The sequence below is a fragment of the Nipponia nippon genome, unplaced genomic scaffold (genome assembly GCF_047370975.1).
Source record: "Nipponia nippon isolate SJK-2023a ecotype South Korea unplaced genomic scaffold, ASM4737097v1 scaffold_36, whole genome shotgun sequence".
Classification (NCBI taxonomy): domain Eukaryota; kingdom Metazoa; phylum Chordata; class Aves; order Pelecaniformes; family Threskiornithidae; genus Nipponia; species Nipponia nippon.
Genome location: NW_028262354.1, coordinates 3,275,247 through 3,295,370, shown reverse-complemented (window position 1 = coordinate 3,295,370; position 20,124 = coordinate 3,275,247). Strand labels below are relative to the sequence as shown.

The window sequence follows — 20,124 nt, the reverse complement described above, 5'->3', positions numbered from 1 at the left end:
TTCCGGGCCTGCTACTTGGGTCTTCGGCCTTCGACTTAAACGCAAGGGACCTCTTGGGTTTTGTCTCTTAACCCTTCCCCCATCGCTGCCTCGGAATCTTCCCAAACTGCCAGCTTTTACCTGCAAGTCCGCAGAATGTAAGCGCTCTTCCAAAGAAAACCCAACAACCCAGTGCTCTTCCCTTTCTCTTTCCCTTTCTGATTGAATCTTGCATAAAATGTGATGGTGGTTTTTTTTAACGTAAAAGCACAAACAGCCTGAACTTTGTAATAGGAAATTGCCATTTCGTACCGCCTGTTACATCACTGGTCCCCTTGGCTTTCCCCTGTTCTTCAGGTATCCCACAGGTTCAGAGAACTGATGAAGCTGTTTCACACATCCTGCGACGGGAGCTCGGAAGATGAGGAGGACGCAACTAGTACCAGTAACACGGACCAGCTGTCAGATAAAGATCTTCTGCTTTCTGAGGAAGAACCTGATGACTAAGGTTTTCCTGGCTTGATAAGCTACTGAATTTCCAGGAGAGTTGTTTGCTGCTAGACAGGTGCTGTGGGTCAAGGAAAAATATTTGCACGGGTACTTAAGACAGCACCTTTTTTGTTGTTCACTTTCTGCTACGCTCCTGACAAGCTGCACTTCTCCATCCGTATCGAACGGAAGGAATGAAGGAAGTCGTTAGGGTGGTGACATCCTCTAGAACCTACGTGACCTGACAGAAGCGATGCTTGTGGACACCGACCTCGGTCCGTGGTGAAGACTGGGCCACCGGCCTTTGAAAAGACGGTGTAAATATTGTACCATAACACGTCTGGTTTCACGTGGAACACACACACGATTTTTTTTGTAAGTTTTCCCCTTGTGTTGATTGTACGTGGGAAAGCTACAATCAGAATTCTGTATTTATTGTGTGGTCTTATTCTAACAGGCAGAGCGAATTCACTTTGCCAAGTTAAACAAAAACAAACGACAAACACAAAACAAGCAAAATCAGCCCCCAAAAAGCAGTTTTCCTCCTTTACAACACAACTTCAGCCAGCCTTTGCGACAGGATTTCGCTGAAATGAAAAGAGGAGCCGTTGGGCCATCTTTAAAGCCGTTCCCTTTATTTCGAAAGTGATCTTAAAAGATAATTCTTACTTCTGCGCTCTCTAGTAATAAAGAGGAGTTAGTCTGAATCTGCTTCATCTTCAGATCCCTCTGCTTCAAACCCCGTTTCGTAGCACTGTGACAGAGTTCTTAGCTCCTCTAAGGCCTCCTGGAAGTCGCCCTCTTCAACTCCGGCAGAGAAGAAGCTGGCCCAGCGCCGCAGGTTCAGCTTCTGTAGGTCCCCGTATAAGCTGTAGAGGAGCGTGCGCAGCACCGGTGAGGACTGCAGGGCTGCTAGCACAGGGATGCTTTCAACAGCTGCCGGGAAAAACACCTTTCTTTAAATATCAATCAAAGTTTGTTTCCCTGCCCTATTCTGCTTTACAAGCAGTTGCTTCACTTGCACTCAGTGTAGAAGTTGCTCAACGCTCATAATTTTTGCCCTACAAACACTCCAAATTGGTGGGGGTTTTTTTTAAATTATTCTCTCTTACCTCTGTTAGACCCTCCTGCCCCCACACGATCTCTTTCTGTTGCCAAGTTGAAGGAGCATTTGTTACCTGCTGAGGAGTAACTGGGAGGTTTGTCCAGGAGGAAGCCTTGTCTGCTCAGGAGAGGAGAAAAAAACTGGGGGTACGGCGGCAGGGTATCGCATGGCTGCGCGAGCACGTGGGACGTGCTGGAAGGGAGGAGGTGAATAAAGTTACCCAAAACGTGCTCTACCTCCAGTCTCCAGTTCCCTGTTCTAAAATAAAAGCAAAGAGACTGTTGCCAACCTGAACGCCCCGGGAAAGGCGGTGTGCAGGTAATGCTGCAGAATCTGCTCGGCGCTCTCACAGGCGTGGAGCGGAGAAGCGGGCTGCTTTCCTGGACAGCAGCTGCAGAGAAAACCAAGTCACGGTTTTCCAGGGGACTGGCCTGAAAATGTTGGTGTCTCAGCTGCCTTTTTAGCTGTTTTGCTATAAAGTTGGTAGTGTGTAACTGGCTAGATGCCTAGGCTTTCCCCCCCCCCCCCCTCCATTCACTGACACTCCTAATAGGAGACTTCTGTAAGAAATCCTTGCTGTTGAGCGCCAGAGCTGCGAAGGGAAAAGCGCGGTTCAAATGCCGATTACCTGATGTGACTTTCTTTGCAAAGTCCTCGTAGCACAACAGACTGAGCAAAACAGCAGCTGACCTTTTGCTCCCTACACGAAGACAGAAGCTTCCAGGGCACGTCCTGCTGGTAGGCGCATAAAGTATCGGGGAGCGAGCAGCCACGTAGGGCAGGAAAGGGAACAGAAGCCCACGCAGCCACAACCTGCGAGTCGGGGGGGGGGGACGGACAATTGCGATCTAGAACACGCCGCCCGTGTCCCGGACGGCTGTCAAGTGGCAGGGGTAGAGCTGGAAGGATCGGAGGCTGCCGTTCTCTCTGCCCTTACCTTTCTCCCAGAGAAGTTCAGGGTCTCAGCAAGGTGCATCATCGAGCCCCGCGAGGAGGAGAGCCGGTACGGAGCAGTGAGGGTATCGAGCGCTGCTGCCAGAATTGCGCTACTGTGGTAGTTAAGCGATGCCTGCGGAGGGAGACAAATGGAAGAGGTACGGGAGAAGTTAAATTCATCTGTTCCTCAACCGAGTTTTGTGTATTTAGCATAGTGTAAGTTGTGCTTTTATATAGGTTGTGGTTAACGGTTATTTCAGGTTTTGGATAAGCCAGTCAGCTGTTTGCTAACAATCTGTTGGCAGCTTTCTTAGCAGCAGCATGTCAGTGCTCAGACCGGGCTGGAGTCACATCCTCCGCACGTGAATAATGCGGTAAAGCATTTTTTTCCGTGCTGAAAGTGAAGGCAGTACACCAACTGAAAGACTGCAAAAAAGGAAACGTGTTCTTATTTTTAAGGGAATGAAAAGTTGGCAGTTAAGTCCCCGCTAACAGTGAAAAAGCGGGGGGGGGGGAATCTTTTCTGCTTAGCAGAACACCATCATGAAAAAACATGGCTAAAACTACGCAGCTGCAGAAACCGCTTTGAGAGCGGCAAATCCGCAAAAGCTGAAAGCCAACCAAGGGAGGTGGCGCTCCCAGGTAAACCGCCAGACGGTACGTACGTCATAGTTTATGTATGGAAACGTAACAGGAGGTTGGGGCTTGATTCCTAGGCTCCCACTGAGCGACAGGGGGCAAAAGAGCGAGCTGTGACTGGAGAGACGGACGATTCCGAGGGCTGTGTTCATCAGCCTGTAAAAATTCTTCTGAAAATCCTGGGGGGAAAAAAGTCCAACCATTAGAATCCGAGAGACGCAAACAAGAAAGGGTCTCATCCGGCCTGGGCGCAAAAGCGTCCCCTGTTCCTGGTTTTTCCCATTGCTCACTTACTCCCTCGTTACTCGTGACCGGAGTCAGGCCCCAGGTCAGGATTCCTTTTCCTGAATACTCATCGTAGAGCAGTTCTGTCACCTTGGCCCCGACTCCAGAGAAGCCATTGTGTAGGTCACAGAGGACTTGAAATCCCTGTGTGAGATGATGGCAGCATCTGAGATTCTACTTAAGCTTGAACAGAAAGTTTCTTGAAAGAAAAGGGAGTTTGGACAAAGCTGTCAGACCTGCAGATAATCACACTCTTCAACATAGAAGTGCAACCGATCTTCCAGCTCCTCTACGCAGCCAGGATCCTGCAGGAGACTTTCACCTTGCCCAAAGGCTTCTAGACAACCACAGTCCCTAGGGAAAAAAGCTTATTCCAGCCCTTCGTTTTTCCTTGAAGGCAAAACTAAGATCCTGTTCTGGACAGGAGATCCTGAACCAAAGCTCTAGGCCGTACCCATCGTGCATGTACTGATGGATGACGTAGACGCTCTTGGGATGCAAGCGCACGTTGAGGTAATCGGACCAGACCTGCACGCTGCCGCCCGAGCGAACCTCCTGGGAAAGAGCGAGGCGCGAAGGGGCAGGAGAGGTGCCTGGAACGAGACAGGCGTGAAGAGCGAAGGAGGTTTCAACTCTGAACACCCCCTTGAATAAAGAAAACAAAGCTGGCTTTTTCTCTCATTCCGTTTCTTAACCTATTTGCTGCTCTTTGACCCATCCTTGGGTAAGCCAAGAAACCTTATCCCATGGCTCCCCTCCTCCCCTCGTGCTCGTTCACTGATGCGTTGTCCACATCAGCCTGCTGTCGCAGGGCTCGTTCCCCCTTTCTGGAGCTCTTTGATGGCAGCAAGTAAACCAAAGCCCTCGGGACCGCGCGAAGCGGGCCAACCACCCAGGCGACGCACAGACCTTGCGCGGCGGTGCCGGAGCCTCCCGTTCCGGCCGAGGACGCGGCGTCCTACGGGAAGAGCGCGGCGCGCAGTCAGGCCACGCTTGGCCTCGTCCCTCCACGCCTGAGCGATCGACCCAAACGCCACGAGGGAAACGAACCCGCGATGCAGCCGGCGGGGCCCGGGCAAGCGCTCGCCCGCGGGCTGGCCCAACCCCCCCACCCCCCCCCCCCCCCGCCGCTCGCCCGCCCTCACCGTCCGGTGCCCGCCGTCCCGCGGCGCGGAGCCCCCGGCCGAGGCGCCCTCCAGGTAGGCGGCCACCGCCCCGTCCCTGCAACACAGAGCGGCGGCAGCTGCCGGCGGGGGCCCCGCGCCGCCCCCGCCCCGCTCCGCCCCGCACTCACCAGGCCACCGGCGCCTCCGCGCCCGCGCCGCCGGGCCCCAGCGCGCCCACGCCGCCTGCGAGAGAGACCGGTCACGGCGGGGCCGCCCCTCGCCCGCCCGCCCGCCCCGCGGTACCGGTCACGGCGGGGCCGCCCCTCGCCCGCCCGCCCGCCCCGCGGTACCGGTCACGGCGGGGCCGCCCCTCGCCCGCCCGCCCGCCCCGCGGTACCGGTCACGGCGGGGCCGCCCCTCGCCCGCCCGCCCGCCCCGCGGTACCGGTCACGGCGGGGCCGCCCCTCGCCCGCCCGCCCCGCGGTACCCTTCAGCTCCAGCGCCACCAGCCGCGGTGTCTGCGTCTCCCGGCCGCCCGCCGCCCGCTCGGGACGGAGCAGCGCGGCGGCGCGGAGGTCGGCGGCCTCGGCGGGGCTGCGCAGCGCGGCGGCCTGCGGGGACGGGGAGCGGGGTCAGAGCTGCGCCCTGCGCCCCGGCCCCCGCCCCGCTCCCGGCCCCCGGCCCCGCACCTGCAGCCCCCACCAGTGGGCGCCCACGCAGCCCGCGTAGTGCCCCAGCTGCAGCGTCACCGCCTCCCCCGCCGCCGCCGCCATCGCGCCCGCGCCCCGCAGCGCGCACGCTCGTCCCGCCCCCGGGGAACGCCTCAGCGGCGGGAACGGCTTCTCCCGCCCCGAGACACCGACACCGACACCGGGAAGGAGCCGCCGCCGCTCCGGCCTTTATTGCGCTACAGGGGCGCCGCCAGGCGCTCCAGCTGCCGCGGGTTGGAGCCGCTGAGGAAGCGCAGCTCCTCCTTGCCGTCCTCCGTGCGCGCTGCAAGACAGAAGGGGCGGTGAGGCCGCGGGCTCCGGCGGGCACCCCCGCCCCGGGACCCCCGGGACCCCCGGTCCCCGGAGCTGACCTTTCTCGTGCTGCAGCCACTTGCGATCGAGGTAGTAGCGGTAGCAGCTCTCGAACTCCCGCGGGCTGTAGTTGGGGACCGGGATGGGGACGAAGGGGTCCAGGGCGTCGAAGCCCTCCTGGGGAGGACAGCGGGGGTGAGGGGCCGCGGCCGGGCCGCCCCCAGCCCTGCGGGCTGGGCCAGGGCACTGCTGGGCACCTGCGAGCTCGGGCAGTTACTTCCAAGGAGAACAAGGATGCAGAGCAGTGTGCCCAGGTGGCCAAGAGGGCCAGTGGCATCCTGGCTTGTATCAGGAACGGTGTGGCCAGCAGGAGCAGGGCAGGGATCGTCCCCCTGTGCTGGGCACTGGTGAGGCCGCCCCTCGAATGCTGTGCTCAGCGCTGGGCCCCGCACCGCAAGGCGGCCATGGAGGGGCTGGAGCGTGGCCAGAGCAGGGCAGCGAGGCTGGGGCAGGGGCTGGAGCCCAAGGCTGGGGAGGAGCGGCTGGGGGAGCTGGGGGGGCTCAGCCTGGAGAGGAGGAGGCTGAGGGGAGCCCTCATCGCTCTCTGCAACGGCCTGAAAGGAGGCTGGAGCCGGGGGGGTCGGTCTCTTCTCCCCAGGAACAAGCGCTGGGACGAGAGGGAACGGCCTCAAGCTGCGCCAGGGCAGGGTTGGGTTGGGTATTAGGGAAAATTCCTTCCCGGAAAGGGCTGTCAGGCCCTGGCCCAGGCTGCCCAGGGCAGGGGTGCAATCACAGTCCCTGGAAGTGTTCAAAAGACGTGTGGATGTGGTGCTTCGGGACATGGTTCAGAGGGGGACCAGACAGTTGGGTTCACGGGTGGACTCGATGATCTCAGAGGTCCTTTCCAACCTTAACGATTCTACAAAGCAAAGTCTGCCACCCCCAACTGCACCCAGTGCCCAAACCAGGATTTGTGTTTGTTTCCCAGTGTGAAGCGGGGGGAGGAAGGGGGCGATGCTCACCTTTCCCAGTAGCTCCTGGGGCAGGTAGGCAGAACTGGGTTTGAAGAGCGAGCCGGTCTGGCTGAGGGTCATCACAACAGCACCTCCACTCTACAGGACAAGTAGATTAGAAACCCTTTAGCTGCAAACGTAGTATTTGTGAAATATCCAGTCTAAACAACTGTGGTATTTTCTTCTGTGATCTTATAGTTACTTCAATTCCAAAATTCTATATAATTGACATATTAAAATGTCCCTGACTGCATTAACCCTGGCTACTGCACGTACACGTGCGGCACAGGGAACACGCAGCTGATGCTTCCAGTGCTGGCACTGAAACATGGTGTTCTCACCTATAAATGGCTTTCAGTTGAAACAACTGAACTGCTTTAAAAAGGACTTTTCTGTACGCTTCCAAACCTGACAGCCACCTGTTGGAGATACTAGCACCCAGGGGACTGGAAAAGAAGCAGAAGGAGTGGACCTCCTATAGCAAAAACAGCGGTTTTTTTAGGAACTGAAAGTTCTCATTAGTTCAAAAAATCATAAACCAAAGTGTCATTAAGGGCTATTAACTACCTCTAGCTTGGGAAGCACGAGTCACAAACTGGAGTTTGGCACGGTAACCAGGAAAAACATTGTTACATATTCGACCTGTGCTTACGTTCTTTGGGTGATGTCAGAAACACCGACGAGATGCTAACCCTTAACAATCGCACCTCTGCTGAAGGAACAGCGCGAGGTCAGGTTTGTAGCTCTCTGCTTATCGGCGCGGAGCTTTAATTGCTGAGAATAACGCACCCAGAGGGACAGACCGAACTCACCCAGTCGTTCATCACCATCTTCCTTAGATTGTACACGAGCGTCAGCTCCTCTGGAGAAACCTGGTGAGGATTGTCGCTGTCACTTTTTTTGCCAGCAGTTTCTATCTGAGACAGAAATTCCCCTCCCCTACTTTAAATTAGCCTGGAAGGATCATTTGCATCGTTTAGGCGCATTTTTTTCTTTGCTTTGACTTAGCACTGTAGCATTCAGCCTTGGTAATGTTACACAGAGAAATGTCCCAACCTTTCCTACCGTAACAAGACATATATGCATTTTTCTTACTGAGAGAACTTTTATCAGTAAAACCAGTTAAAACACCATATGAATTTTGCATTTTTGCATGCATTTTTCCCTCCAAGCTAGCAAAGCCAAACATACGTCTTTCAGGGATTACTATAGAACTTAAAAAGGAACAAAACGCCCTCCCCTGCTCTCCCTCGCAGGAGGAATGCAGAAACATCATCAGAGCAGATCACTTCTTACCGGGCTTTTGTCTTCCTTCTTTAACGTAGTCCTTCCCCAGAGCGCGTTGACACCGTCCACTGCCACAAGAAGTCGGAATGAGCCGAGACGACATTGCTGCTTTATCTCTTTCAGCACAACCCCTACAGCATCGCTGGCGTTTCTCACGCGAGCTAAACCCTTGAAGTAGGAAAAGGCATGTAACTCAGGTTGGTTTTCTTGTTAATATAGAACGCTGGCAACTTTGGGCACTGTCTGCGCTTTCTAAGGGGGAAGGATGATAAAACGCCAGTCCATCCGTTCCTTTCAAAGGAGCAATCTGGTCTAAGGTACTGAGCACCAAAGTAGGAACTTTCAAATTCTAATGTTTGCTTCTACCCAAGTTCTCTGTGCAGCTTCCTTTACATCTTCCACAACATTTTGCCGCCTTCTTGCTAGGGAAATGCCTTCCATTTCCTAGAACTGTTGTTTGTAAGATCTTTAGAAGTAATTTGTTCCACACACACAATGATGGGATCTTCTAATAAAAGGTGAGACAAAGCCAGCAGCACTTGTTCCTTACCTGCTCCACCACTTCACCCAGCGGTCTGCCCTCCTCCGTGCTTTCTCGTTTGCCCCACACATATTTTTTTTGTGTTTTTATCTGCAGTAAGAGAATTACGATTAAACTGGGAACTAAGTCATGCAAAGGCAGCTTGGCAATTCTGGATGGCAGGATTCCCCGGTCTGTTGCCAGCGTTAAAGACTAGCGCAGAACCTGGGATTCATCGCGAATAGCCATCCCACAGCAGGGATTTAAAGTACTTCTTTTTCTACCAAAATTGAATTCCAGTGAAGGGTAGGGTTTGCACGCAATGTGAGTGCGTGCGTTAACACATGAAGCATTTCTGGCAAATGAGCAAATCTCGAATTCGCGTCAAGGTGCTCGCTGCCAGGAAGCACGTGCAGTCCCCGAGAGATGATCCTGTGGGTGGTTCTTAGCGGCTACCCAAAACAACTCGCCAGGCTCTACAAACCTCTTTCAGGAAGCGCTCATTTGAGGTTTTGAAGTTCTTGAGCCAGAAAGATGCTTGCAAAGGCTGATCAAGCCGTTCTTTCTTATAGGAAGACCGCATAAGCTCCCTGCAGTTTTTCACCCAGAGATGAGCTGTAAGCAAAAGAAAAACAGGTGCTTTTTTTTTTTTTTAAAGTCAAAATAGTTGTACGAGTTGAGTGGTGGGGTGTGCATTTGTATCTCTTATCCTTATACCTACGCTGGTAAGAGAAGTCCGCCATCGTTCATGGACGAGACTCTCCCTCGGGAGCAGGAGGTCACACACAGTGTGTCTCCTGTCCTACTCATAACTGGGAGGGGAAAAGACTGACTGTAACCATGCGAGAGCGTGTGAAAATAACTAATTATGTTCTACTTTATTTTGGGGGGTTGGGCTTTATAAGCCTTCTCCACCATGGAAAAACCAAAGCTAATTTGCTGTGGCCTACCCTACACCTTGCCCTCGAAGGAGCATCTTCCGGAGCAGCGGGTATTTGATGGAGTAGGAGCGTATCGGTGTTCTTACCATCTGGGACGTGCAGCACCAGCCAGCCTTGCCTTGCACAGTAGTGAACCACGTGACACAGAGTCATGGTTTTCCCCGTTCCTCTCTCACCATCTCCAACACAGGCTGTCAAGGAAATTCTCCAAAAAAAGCACTTCAGCTTATACTTGATGGTAATTCTTTCGCAAAAGGCATAAAGGAAGTTGAAAGGTCGTAAAAGCAGGGATGGCGTTCCATCGTGCTTTTGTTCAGCAGCAACCCTGGCCTAAAGAGCTCCTTCTCTCCATGTCCTCCCACCCCACTGTATCAGAGCCGATGATTCCCATTCCCTTAGTTGTGCCGACAGCCCTGTTTGTGGATCTGTGCCACGAGCCAAATCTGGCTTAAAATAAAAGCATACTGGGTTCATGAACTTCTCGAACTAGCTTTGCTGACAACGGACGTGGTAGAACCACCTCCTGAAGGCTAAACCACAGTGGTCAGCACAGGATCAAAACATCACCCTCATCGGTGTAAAGTCACCTGCTTGCATTTAATTTGTATTCTACCATCAAGTAAGTGATAAAAAGATACAGATCACGTATCTGACAGCTGGGTGGGCAAAGTTGGAGCTCTTCAGGTAAGCGAAAAGTTCTAGAGCTGGTTTTCGCACCATCAGGCAGGCTTCATTGAAGGTCTTAATCTGAGAAAAGGAACAGAACATGAACGGGAAGCCGGGAGCTGTTTGCGACACGACTGGTACCATGCAGCGTCTGAACATCCACTGCTCTCCCCTCGTCTCCCAGGCCACTCGTATCACCCCAGGAGTCTATCAGCCTGGTCAAGCGTGACTCCCCCTTGGTGAAGCCACGCTGACTGCCCCTGCTGACTTTTCTCCTTTGCGTGCCTGGAAACGGTGTCCAGGATTAGCTGTTCCATCACCTTCCCAGAGATGGAGGGGAGGACAACCAGCCTGTCAACGAATCGAAAGTCAACCACCTGGAATTACTAACTCACGGACAAGAAATCTGTTCCTAAACTCAAGCAGGCAGTCTACATTAGCTGCTTACAAAGCCCGACCCAGTCACAGCATGATCCGTCTCACAACAGAAATCAAGAAGATTTTTTTGTTGCTGATATAAACTTACTTCGTGAGACAGCCTGTTTCATACAGAAACGTAACTGTGGAAAACATTTCTGTAATTTATTATGTACTTAGAAGTTAAGAGATGAAAAACATTGGAAAGAATGTTGCCTAAGGTGGAATCCTCACACTGTTCTGCCGCTGTTCTGGTTAACTGATATCTTTTAGATGTAGAAAATAACAGTAAGGACCAGGAATAATTGCATTCTTGCAGCATGTCACTCTCTCTTATTCCAACAGGAAAGCATTGTAGTTACGCGATGGATCCGGTTCTTCCCGCGTACCATCCACTCCCTACAAATCCGCTCATCCACTCCCTACAAATCCGCTCTAAGACAAAGTACCTGCTGCTGGAAGCGAGAGGGCAGGCCATGGGGAAACACGGCTTTCACCTCCTCAAGTGGAATGCTGTAATGGCGACCCTCGTGGTGGTCGGCGTGGTTGGCCTGGGAAGGCAAAACGCAAACTGTAACACTCGGCAAAATCTGACACCTTTTTTCTGGATACAGGGAGGGAAGGGAACACTGAATCAAAGCCAGTATCTACTTACGGAGAGTCAGAAGAACGAGCATATTAAAGTAAAGCAGGAATTGTAGCATCAGGACAGTACTGGCAGATGCTTAGGAGGAGTCTAAAGAAAGGATATCCTAGCTGGCAATAAACAACAAAGGGATTCCTTGAGCCTGGATATGAACCATTGTGTTTTGTGGGCACCGGTGGCCTCATGCTTCATGAATTTACCTAATCTTTTATTAGCCCACCTGTACTTCTGGTCGCCACAATACCTGAACAGTAACATGATTCCCTTTTGGCTTATCTGATAGATTCAAATTTACTTTAAGTTTGCAACAAAATTTTGTTTTCTGGTTTGTTCTTTGATGTCCCTCAGTAGTGATTCCTAATATGCCATGTGCCTTTTTAACTAGTACTGGTTGCTGGAGAACTCTGGTTTTGATCTGTTTTCTGAGGCACTGATTTCAAGTCCCTTGTTGTGACATAAGTGGTCAGTCGTATTCCTCCAGCAGACTTGCATCATTCTGCATTTATTTAGTGACTGCTTTAAGATCTCTGACTGCTATCTGAAAATTTAATACCCGTTTCATGCCTTGTTATGTGTCCTTGGTTTTTTCCCTTCATTATTCCATTTTCCCACCATGCAATACTTGCAAAGCACTTATTTGTTTACTCTTGGCCTAGTCATCAGGTTTTGCGTCTTGTGTAATTAGGACAGTACACAGACACACACAGACACACACACAGACACAGACAGACACATAGACACACAGACACACACACCCCCACACACACCCCCACACCCCCACACACACACCCACGCACGCAGTACGTCCTGGGTGACTTTTAGCAATTTTTGTGCCAAGCTTTGCCTGGCTTTTTTAGCAGCTTTAGGCCAAGCTTTAGAGCTTGTATCATGTCCTGCTCTGCACTTTCTGCACTTTTCCATGGATGTAAAGTCAAAAAATCCTCCTCTGTATTCTTGTGCGTGCCAATCTCTTGCTTCCATTTTGGTTGAAATGGAATCAGAACATAACAAGTTCCTTGTTGTCTTTATTTTGCATAATAATGATCCAGGTAAAGCAGTTTCATTTACTGTTCAGAAAGAAAAAGCAGCAGGCATTATTTCTGCCAGCTTTAGCAGATTTGGGGGCTGATCCAGACCTTCCTTGTGTTCCTTATTAGCTTTGGTGTAGACCCAAGGCTTAATTTACTGAGGCCCAGAACAGACGAGACAATACTGGTGTGGGCTTGGTCGCTCACCTGTGCCGTCTGGCTGACAAACGCTTGGACCAGAATGAATGGATGGGGGAAAAAAAGGCTGTGATGAGCACTGCTCCCCTGACCTGGCTGCCTGCTGCGTTCCTCACGTGAAACCCTCTGAGCAACTGTACCTACAGGTCTGACTACTGCCTGCTTTTGCCATTAATATTTTGCTTTTCCCAGCTCTTTGATGGACTCTTCGTGCGCAACTGCTGCAGACCCACGAATTCTCTAGCCCCAGGATTCTTGCTGCGTGTTAGTCTCCCTCCCTTTCTTCAGGCCAGATTTTCAGTCTTCCAGCATGCAACATGCTGGTTCTCCTACCTTCTGCCCGCCCTGCTCCACTCCGAAAAGCCCACGGTAACTTCACCCCTGCTGAGGACAGGTCAATGCGTCCTGGACTGTACGGTTTACCTTGGTACAGCTGCAGGAAGGAGGTGGGAGGTACCCACAGGTTTGCCAAACTATTTATATGAAGAAACCATTTGGTAACTTCAGCAAACTGTTCTCTAAGCTGCTTGGGTTGCCAATGTGGTGTTTACTGGTCAGTCAATCTTAGCAACAGGAAGAAAATTAAAAAAACCTGGCTAGTCAATAGCTCCTCTGCTGTAAGATGTTACTTGGAGACAGACTAAAGAGGAGAACTACTAAGAGAGACTTCAGTCTTTTTCCCTGCGGAGCTGTATTTCAAACCCTGGGCTGGATTCCCTGGAGTGTTCCTGCACGTGTTGGACGCAGCCGAACAGCACCTCTGTTTCTGCACGGCGGCGTTACCTACGGACTCGAACAGGAGAGCGGTACTCCAGAGACCATTTTCATTCTCAGTTTCATCACTGACTTGCTGCGTAACCTTGGGCAAATTCCTTCACTCTTCAGCTCCTACATCTGTAAAGTGGGTCAGTATCTTTATCCTCACGTTTAGTCACTTTTGAGTTCTGCTAATAGAAAGGTATATAAAAGCTAAGTCTTATTAAAAATTTAGTTTTCATCTGGTCTTCTTAATTCATTTTTAATGGGACTTTATGGTGCAGAAGTACGGGTGCGGTCAGAGCTATCGGGTTTGCTGACGAAGCGAGCCAGCGGAGCCTCTCTGCTGCAATACGCGATCTGCAGTCCAGCAAGCCTGAGGAACGCTGATCGGATAAATTAATAAGCAATGGCGGTTGTCGCCAAACATCAGGCACGTGAAGTCAGAATGCCAAAGCCAGTTGCCTGGCAACATAAATGGTAGGCACAGGACAGTGGGGACAATCCTTGCCATCTGGACTCTTCTGTGCAATCTATAGAGACACTCGCATCACGTGAGTAAGATCATCTGCATGCTGCTGTTTCCATAGAGACCCCAGAGGAATCGGTATTGAAAGACTCCAATTACAGAGGCAGCAGAAAAGCACCTCAAAGGCTTATTCCATTCATTTATTCCACTTCATTTTGTGCTCGAGACGGAGAGCATGAGGCTGGAATTATGATGCTGGAGAGCTGTGCTGTGCTGAGGTCATCTGGGGTGTGTTTTTTATCCCCCTTCATAGCCAATTTGGGGAGGTTAGTCAGGGAAGAATAACCCTGGAGTTGAAATTAATGGTGTCCGATGACACGCTAAGCCACATCAGAGCTTCTACAACACACAGCCTCTCTCATCTACGCAGCTACAGAGAAGGAATCAATACTTGGTCCCAGGAGCTCTCAGGCAGAGGACCAGCCCTGCCTTGTTTAAACCCAGGAAGGTGCGCTGCAGAGCTGCGGCCTGTTTTCCTTTGGGCTGGGGACCGTGGTCCAGGCGCCTCTCCTCAGGCCTGGGTCCTCCCTTCCTTTACGTTTACTAGAACAACACAATCCCAGAAAGCGCTCCTGGCTTCAGCGCATCCACAGACAGACCGATGGAACTCGGGCGCTTGCTGTCTGACGAGAACAATTGTGGCAGTAACTCACCGGGTCGTTCTCGCTGGTGTAGAAAACTGTTCTTGGTCTTTCCGCCAGTGTTTGGACATCCTGGCCGACAACGGAACTTAAGCAATCCTTGGCCGCCGTATGGAGGGCATACCCATGGTCCAACTAAGGAAAGAAAAAGGCAAACGGACAACAAACTTCTCAGCAGTCAAAGATTACCGGTAAAAAATCCAGGTAGTAGTTTGTTTGGTGCGCTCGCTGCATGCGCATTATGATCGGGTCAAGGTAGCATGCAATACAGAATGGAATTCTCTGCAATTAGAATAAAAATTCATCATCAGAATGTAAATTCATGAAAAACCACATGCTGTAGAACCATATTTCACATTTAGATGCCTGCTTCTAAACCATTTCCGTTAAGTCATCTAGAGAGCCCAGCCCTGTACCTGGAAGAGTTATCCCCTTCGAGATTGCTTCAGAGCACAAGTACAGCCGTGAAGGTCTTAGTGCGGCGAAGTTCCCACAATGTTTCTGCCTACGCTGCTGAATAGTAGCTAGTACCTTGAAAATTCAAGCTGTCTAGTAATCCATAATCACCTCAATTATTGAGGGATTAGTGCAGTGCTGCCCACTATTTGATATTTATAATTACAGTCCCTGCACTGATTTTCCTAACTGTGTCCCTGCATACAGACTCTTTCATTACAATACAGATGTGGCTGAGAAACTGAAACAGCCAGCTAAGCTGATTAATTCTTTTTTCCGTAGACAGACTGCTGAAGCGTGCCTGTAAAGCCTAGCTAAAATAGGCAAGAAAGTGAGTAGCAGAAGGACAAGCATTTTATTATGTTACGGTGAAAGAAAATATGAGCATTTGTCAACAAATTAAAAAAAAAAAAAAAATGTATACTCCAAACAGAGGCTGTGACCAAAGCAAGCAAAACTGAAAGCCACCCTTCGTATTACTGACTGGAACAGTTGCAGGCTCCGCTGTAAACAGAACGAGTAGTTTCCTATTTTGTCTGTCTGCATAGATGAGAGCAGCCATAAACTAAAGTTTAGAGACAGGAACAGCTGTTTCAGTTCTCCATGGCATGATGCAATTCTGCTGTCATCCCAGTTTTCCTCGGAGGGTCATCTGAAAGCCACAAGGGCTCAGAAGAAAGCGTAATGTCGGATTAGCCCGCATCCTGTGTGAAACACGGAACGGACTCCTGAATCAGCATTTCAGCACTCTTCTTTTAGGGAAGGAATTAAACCGGTTTCTACTCAACGCTAGATACCTACAGAACAAACTACTGCAGTGCCAATATGGAAGATCACTAAACATTCGCTTTTGTCATCGCATTTTACCACCAACTTCTCTTGTTCCCACAACGTTCTTTTCCTCCTCAAATCCAAACGATCAGTTAGGATGTCTTATTTGGCTATGTCTGGTTTTAAGTCCAAAGAAGTGACTTAATTTACAGCCTAGAGCAAGGCACTAAGATGCTAATTTAGTATATGACTAACTAGAGCAAGCAACTATTGTCACCTCTTCACCTAGAAAATGTCGGCCCTGGGTCACTTCTAGCCTGAAATCATAGTCCCGCTCATTGTCTTTGAGCGTCCCGCATTCCCTCCTCCTAAAATCTCAAGTGAACGTCTTGGGGCTGTGAGCTTTGCTCCCGTAGAGAAGGCAAGCTGACTGCTCTGCGGAGATCCCTTCTCTGGGTACCACACAAATCCTTGTCCCTGACCGGCGTAACAGTGAACGAAAACCAAGCAAGGATTAACTTCTTGCTCTGACCGCGTTCAGTTTCTATGTGTGTCTAGCCTCAGCTCAAGACTTTAGTTGAATGACACTTAGTCAAGCCAAGATTAGCAATACCGCTTTTTTAAAAGCACAATCTCAGAACAGCAGGAGTTGGATTCTCTGTGGTACAAAAGCCAGTCCCATGAAGGGAGTAGGAGACAGCACAGTAAGCCAGGACGCAAGCGTGACAGGGATAGGTCTTGAAGTCCAGTCCTCTGTTCTTGCAGCCAAGTACATCGAATTTCTATTTTTCCATCAACGGAACATATCTCATCTTTAAATTACTACATCTTTCTCCTGGAAGGATACCGGTTTAGAACACCACTTCTCGGAGCCTTAGCATGGTATGTCTCCCTCAAAATCTCCACCTAGCCTCATAGTGCTTTGGAACTTTTCCTCTGTGGACTGCAGCTTGTACTGGGCTCTAGAAGCAGCTTCTAAGTACCTGGAGAGATGAAATCCTTCCTAACTCTTTGAAGTGCTACAAAATCAAGGCAAGCTGTAGCGAATACAACACGAGTAGTGAATACAACAGTACTCACAGTTATCCTGAATTTGAGAGATACGGGCTTGCATTTTAGGAATTACTGCGTTTCCATTTACAAAATTCATGCACAAGTGCATCTGCATTTTTAACAGGCTACAAGAATACCTTTGAGTGACCTAGCATACCACTGCTAATGCATTATATGCTCTGACTTTATAGTAGCAACATGCCACTTGGTGGTGCCTCCTCCCGAACAGGAGAGAGTGGCTTAGCACTGATCCCCTTGGCTTCGCGCAGGATGCCAGAAACGTACACATACACCTTTCTGGCTCACTGTAGAGCTCTGCGTCGTAAATCCTAACGTGTACGTAAGGTTCTCGCGTTTTCACATCGTCTTTTAATGCGGTTTCTGCTCGTAGAGTGGATTTTATAGTAAGTTTCCATCTGCCAAAGGACAGAGTAATCTAACTCAGATCCCTGAAATGGCAGCAAACCATCACGTGGTACAGGGAGATTAATCACAAAGTCATGTGCCATAAGGTGGAGCTGTTCCTACACGATTCCACATATCTTAGTCTCTGGAAAAGAACTGTTTATTTCATAAAGGCTGCCATCATAAGTACAGCACTGCACAACCAGAATCTCGTCTCTGGAAACAAGTAGTTATACAGCCACCCTCTTCAATGGCTGCGTTTCACTATGGACGAGGGAAAAAGCATTTAAAAGACAACAGCAAACAAAACAACTGAAATTCTTTACCGCTAGGAAGTCATTCCAGATACGCAACGTTAATTCGTTTTCTGTTTGTAATAGAAGGAAGCTTTACTGCTAACGTAGTGCTGCTGTGGTGGTGTTGTGGCAGAGCTAATATCACTACACCCACCTGAAGCACTGAGCCAACTTTGGCAAAATTACCTTCCCAGCAGCAACGCAGGCGTTGTGAAAGGCTGGTGCCTCTGTTCTGCACAAAGGGCTTCTTCCTTTCTACCTTCCAGCAGCGCAGAGCAAGTAGATTCCCTGTTTTCTGAGAAACACTTGCACTGAAGATGCAGAATTTCAGCATTCTGGACGTTTTAGAATGCTCAACTTTAGTCTTCTAACAAATGTCTTATTTAAGCCAGCTATCCAGGCTTGCTTGCACGTTCTCTCCCTCCAGCCAGCGGAGAGAAATGTAGGAGGAACACACACGAGCGGTCTCGCTTTCCTTTGCCCACATCGGGAGTTTACACAGCCAGCTTATAGGAGACACCAAGTTTTTAGATGACGAACGTAAGAAGAATCTCACTTTTTACAGTTGTAAATTGTCATTCCAGCTCACAGGACAGCTGAAATATTGGAAGCAGCACCACGCCGTGACAGGACTTACCTTGAGAGGATGGCAGACAAGTCCTTTCAGACTTCTCAGCATTTTTTCTGCAGGGACAGAAGTGGATTTTTTAGTTTTTTATTATGTTTACTGTATCTTACGCTGGGAGAGAATCGTTCCTGCCCAAAGAGCTTAAAGTCTAGGCGCACAGGTAATCCAGACAAACTGTCAGAATGCTCTGCAGCCATACAGTTGACTACTGGTAAGCAGCATCATTTGCCTCATAAAAAAAAAAATTCCATTAATTACGTTGCCGTTTTTTCAGAGAGACATTTAGAAAAAAACCCTTACTTTATAAGTAAAGATATTTCATTCATCTCCTGAGGAGGAGAGATTCTTTTATTGGGAAAGGGCATCTATTTTGACTGCAGCTTTTAGATGTAAGAGCAAGGGTTGCCCAGTGATTATTTTGAAGAAACTGGAATAATGCAGAGACTGAAGGTGCTCGAGTGTTTCCGGCTTCATCCCAATCATACATTAGTATCTACTGCTCGGCCATCTTCGATTACAACAGGAGAAAGAACCCAAAAGAAAACACTTGAGCAATTGTGATGCAAAAATAGCGGCAAAAAGGTAAGTAAATGAGTTAAATCTGTCATCTCTGTCGGCATTCAAGGCCTTCTTCATACCCCTTTCTTAGAATAAAATAATGACAATACCTAACAAAGATGCTCTAAGAGCTCTAGGTTGCGATAAGTGACACAACGCATTCAAAGCGAGATAATTACCTGGTAATTCCTTAGGAAGAAGAGCTGTCTTGGTGGGATCGGTGGTTAACCGCAGCGTTAATGCTGAGCAAGACAAAGATGATATTACTGCACAGAATGGCATTTACAACTGTCACTGCATCGAGTGAGAAAATAACTCCACGCTGAAGGACGTTAATTTTGTAAAGATGGTTTACATTCTTTCATCTAACAATCGATGCACAATACATACTTGAAAACAAGCTCCAGTTTTGCTACTTCAAGAATAAGTGAAGACGTCAGCCTGCGGAGGCTGGTTTAGTCATTTTACTTTGCCATCCCAGCGTGTACAGCAGGAAAGGAAAGAGAAATCCAGTTCCGTGGGAGAATGTATCCCATTTGCTGGAAATCACAGGTTTAACAGTAAAGAAAGTAGGGATGGGAAAGCTGTTTTCTCAAATACAACGAGTAAAATTAAGGAGTCACGAGAACCTGAAAATTTCTGTTTATTTTGGGCACCCCCAGCATTATGACAGAATTCTTGAATGACTACCTTAACCCGAGTCGCAGGGCTCTTCTCTAGGGTCTGTCTGTCCGTGGGAGAGGAGCTTTAGCAGGAAAGCAGGTTAAAACTGCGGCCACGTGCTGATTTGTACCTGGATCAAGGTAAAGAACTGTCCAAGTCAGCATACTGTTCCATGACAGAAAAAATACTTGTCTGCTTGTGGTCTTTCTACATCAGAATATAATTTGCTAGTAAAAATCACGCAAAGAACCCTGAAAGTTTTATTTGCGGGCATCGTTAAGTAATCCTAACCTATCACCTCTCCAGGCTAAATTAAAAACAAATTTCTGGTTGCTTGCTGCCTGCATATTTGCTGCCTGCATATTTACTGCCTACACGTTTACTGCCTACAGATTTAGTGCTGGCTTCGGGTTCAAGCGCCAGAAAACACAGGAGCAGAAGATGGAAGCAGCTCTGGGCGAACCGGAGCGTCGCCGTCTCTGGACGGCCGCTGCCTGCAAGCCCACCGCCGTTTCAGGGCCCCGCTCCCCCCTGCCTCCTCCCCGGTTTTCCTTCCCGCGTGCTCCGTTGGTCTCTTTTTCCGGACGGGCACAGGCCTGAGGGAAGAGGGGCACCCACGGCACCGTTCAACCGGCTCCGGAAATGGCGGCGGCCGGAGAGCACCGGGAAAGCTGCGGTTCTGTCCGCAAAACGCGCGAAGGGGAACTCACGGCAGCCAGCCGCTCTGCCGCTCCCGCCTCCCGCCAAGCCAGAGGCTGCGCCCCCCCCCCCCCCGCCGCCGCCGCCGCCGCCGCCGCCGCCGCCGCCGCGCTGCCCCCCTCCCCCCGCGGCCTGGCTGCCGGAGCGGGACCCGGCCGCCGCCCCGCGCGGGCCCGACCTCCGCACGGCCGAACCCGCGGGCCGCGGCCGCTGCCCCGCACTCACCGCCGGCGGCGGGCCCGCCCCGCTGACAGGATCCGCCGCGCCGCAGGCCGCGGCTGGCGCGCGGCCGCTACGGGTGCCGCGCGGGGACGGGCGGCGGGGGCCCCGCCCCCAGCCGGGCTAACGGCGGCCTGGCGGCGGGGGCGGGGCCACGCGGGGGGCGGGGCGGG

The 20,124-nt window shown here is 50.6% G+C and overlaps 3 protein-coding genes across 9 annotated transcripts in view; 1 reads left to right on the top strand and 2 right to left on the bottom strand.

The window, feature by feature from the left end:
* LOC104020486 (GON-4-like protein) overlaps positions 1-1,179 on the top strand; it is a 31,890-nt gene extending 30,711 nt beyond the window's left edge. For 6 of the 7 annotated variants that reach the window (XM_087772606.1, XM_087772603.1, XM_087772604.1 and 3 more), the window contains one exon: positions 337-1,179. In XM_087772606.1, the coding sequence (XP_087628732.1) occupies positions 337-486 (150 nt within the window). In that variant the 3' untranslated portion in view covers positions 487-1,179. The remainder of the gene's footprint in view (positions 1-336) is intronic. The other variant, XR_015707883.1, reaches the window with a different exon arrangement.
* MSTO1 (misato mitochondrial distribution and morphology regulator 1) lies at positions 1,083-5,450 on the bottom strand. The gene is made up of 14 exons (XM_087772613.1): positions 5,229-5,450; positions 5,027-5,150; positions 4,728-4,782; positions 4,579-4,654; positions 4,343-4,391; positions 3,888-4,026; positions 3,670-3,787; positions 3,443-3,577; positions 3,175-3,327; positions 2,511-2,642; positions 2,202-2,386; positions 1,863-1,964; positions 1,647-1,765; positions 1,083-1,404 (listed from the first exon to the last, which is right to left on the bottom strand). The coding sequence occupies exons 1-14, from the start codon at positions 5,310-5,312 to the stop codon at positions 1,166-1,168; spliced, it is 1,710 nt and encodes a 569-aa protein (XP_087628739.1). The 5' UTR covers positions 5,313-5,450; the 3' UTR covers positions 1,083-1,165.
* On the bottom strand, positions 5,415-20,084 carry DAP3 (death associated protein 3). The gene is made up of 15 exons (XM_087772617.1): positions 19,958-20,084; positions 19,061-19,163; positions 18,550-18,612; positions 17,822-17,868; positions 14,216-14,338; positions 10,855-10,956; positions 9,961-10,069; positions 9,409-9,501; positions 8,866-8,996; positions 8,412-8,492; positions 7,871-8,029; positions 7,387-7,446; positions 6,584-6,673; positions 5,621-5,738; positions 5,415-5,532 (listed from the first exon to the last, which is right to left on the bottom strand). The coding sequence occupies exons 4-15, from the start codon at positions 17,861-17,863 to the stop codon at positions 5,447-5,449; spliced, it is 1,194 nt and encodes a 397-aa protein (XP_087628743.1). The 5' UTR covers positions 17,864-17,868; positions 18,550-18,612; positions 19,061-19,163; positions 19,958-20,084; the 3' UTR covers positions 5,415-5,446.
* Between the last annotated feature and the right edge of the window lie 40 nt (positions 20,085-20,124).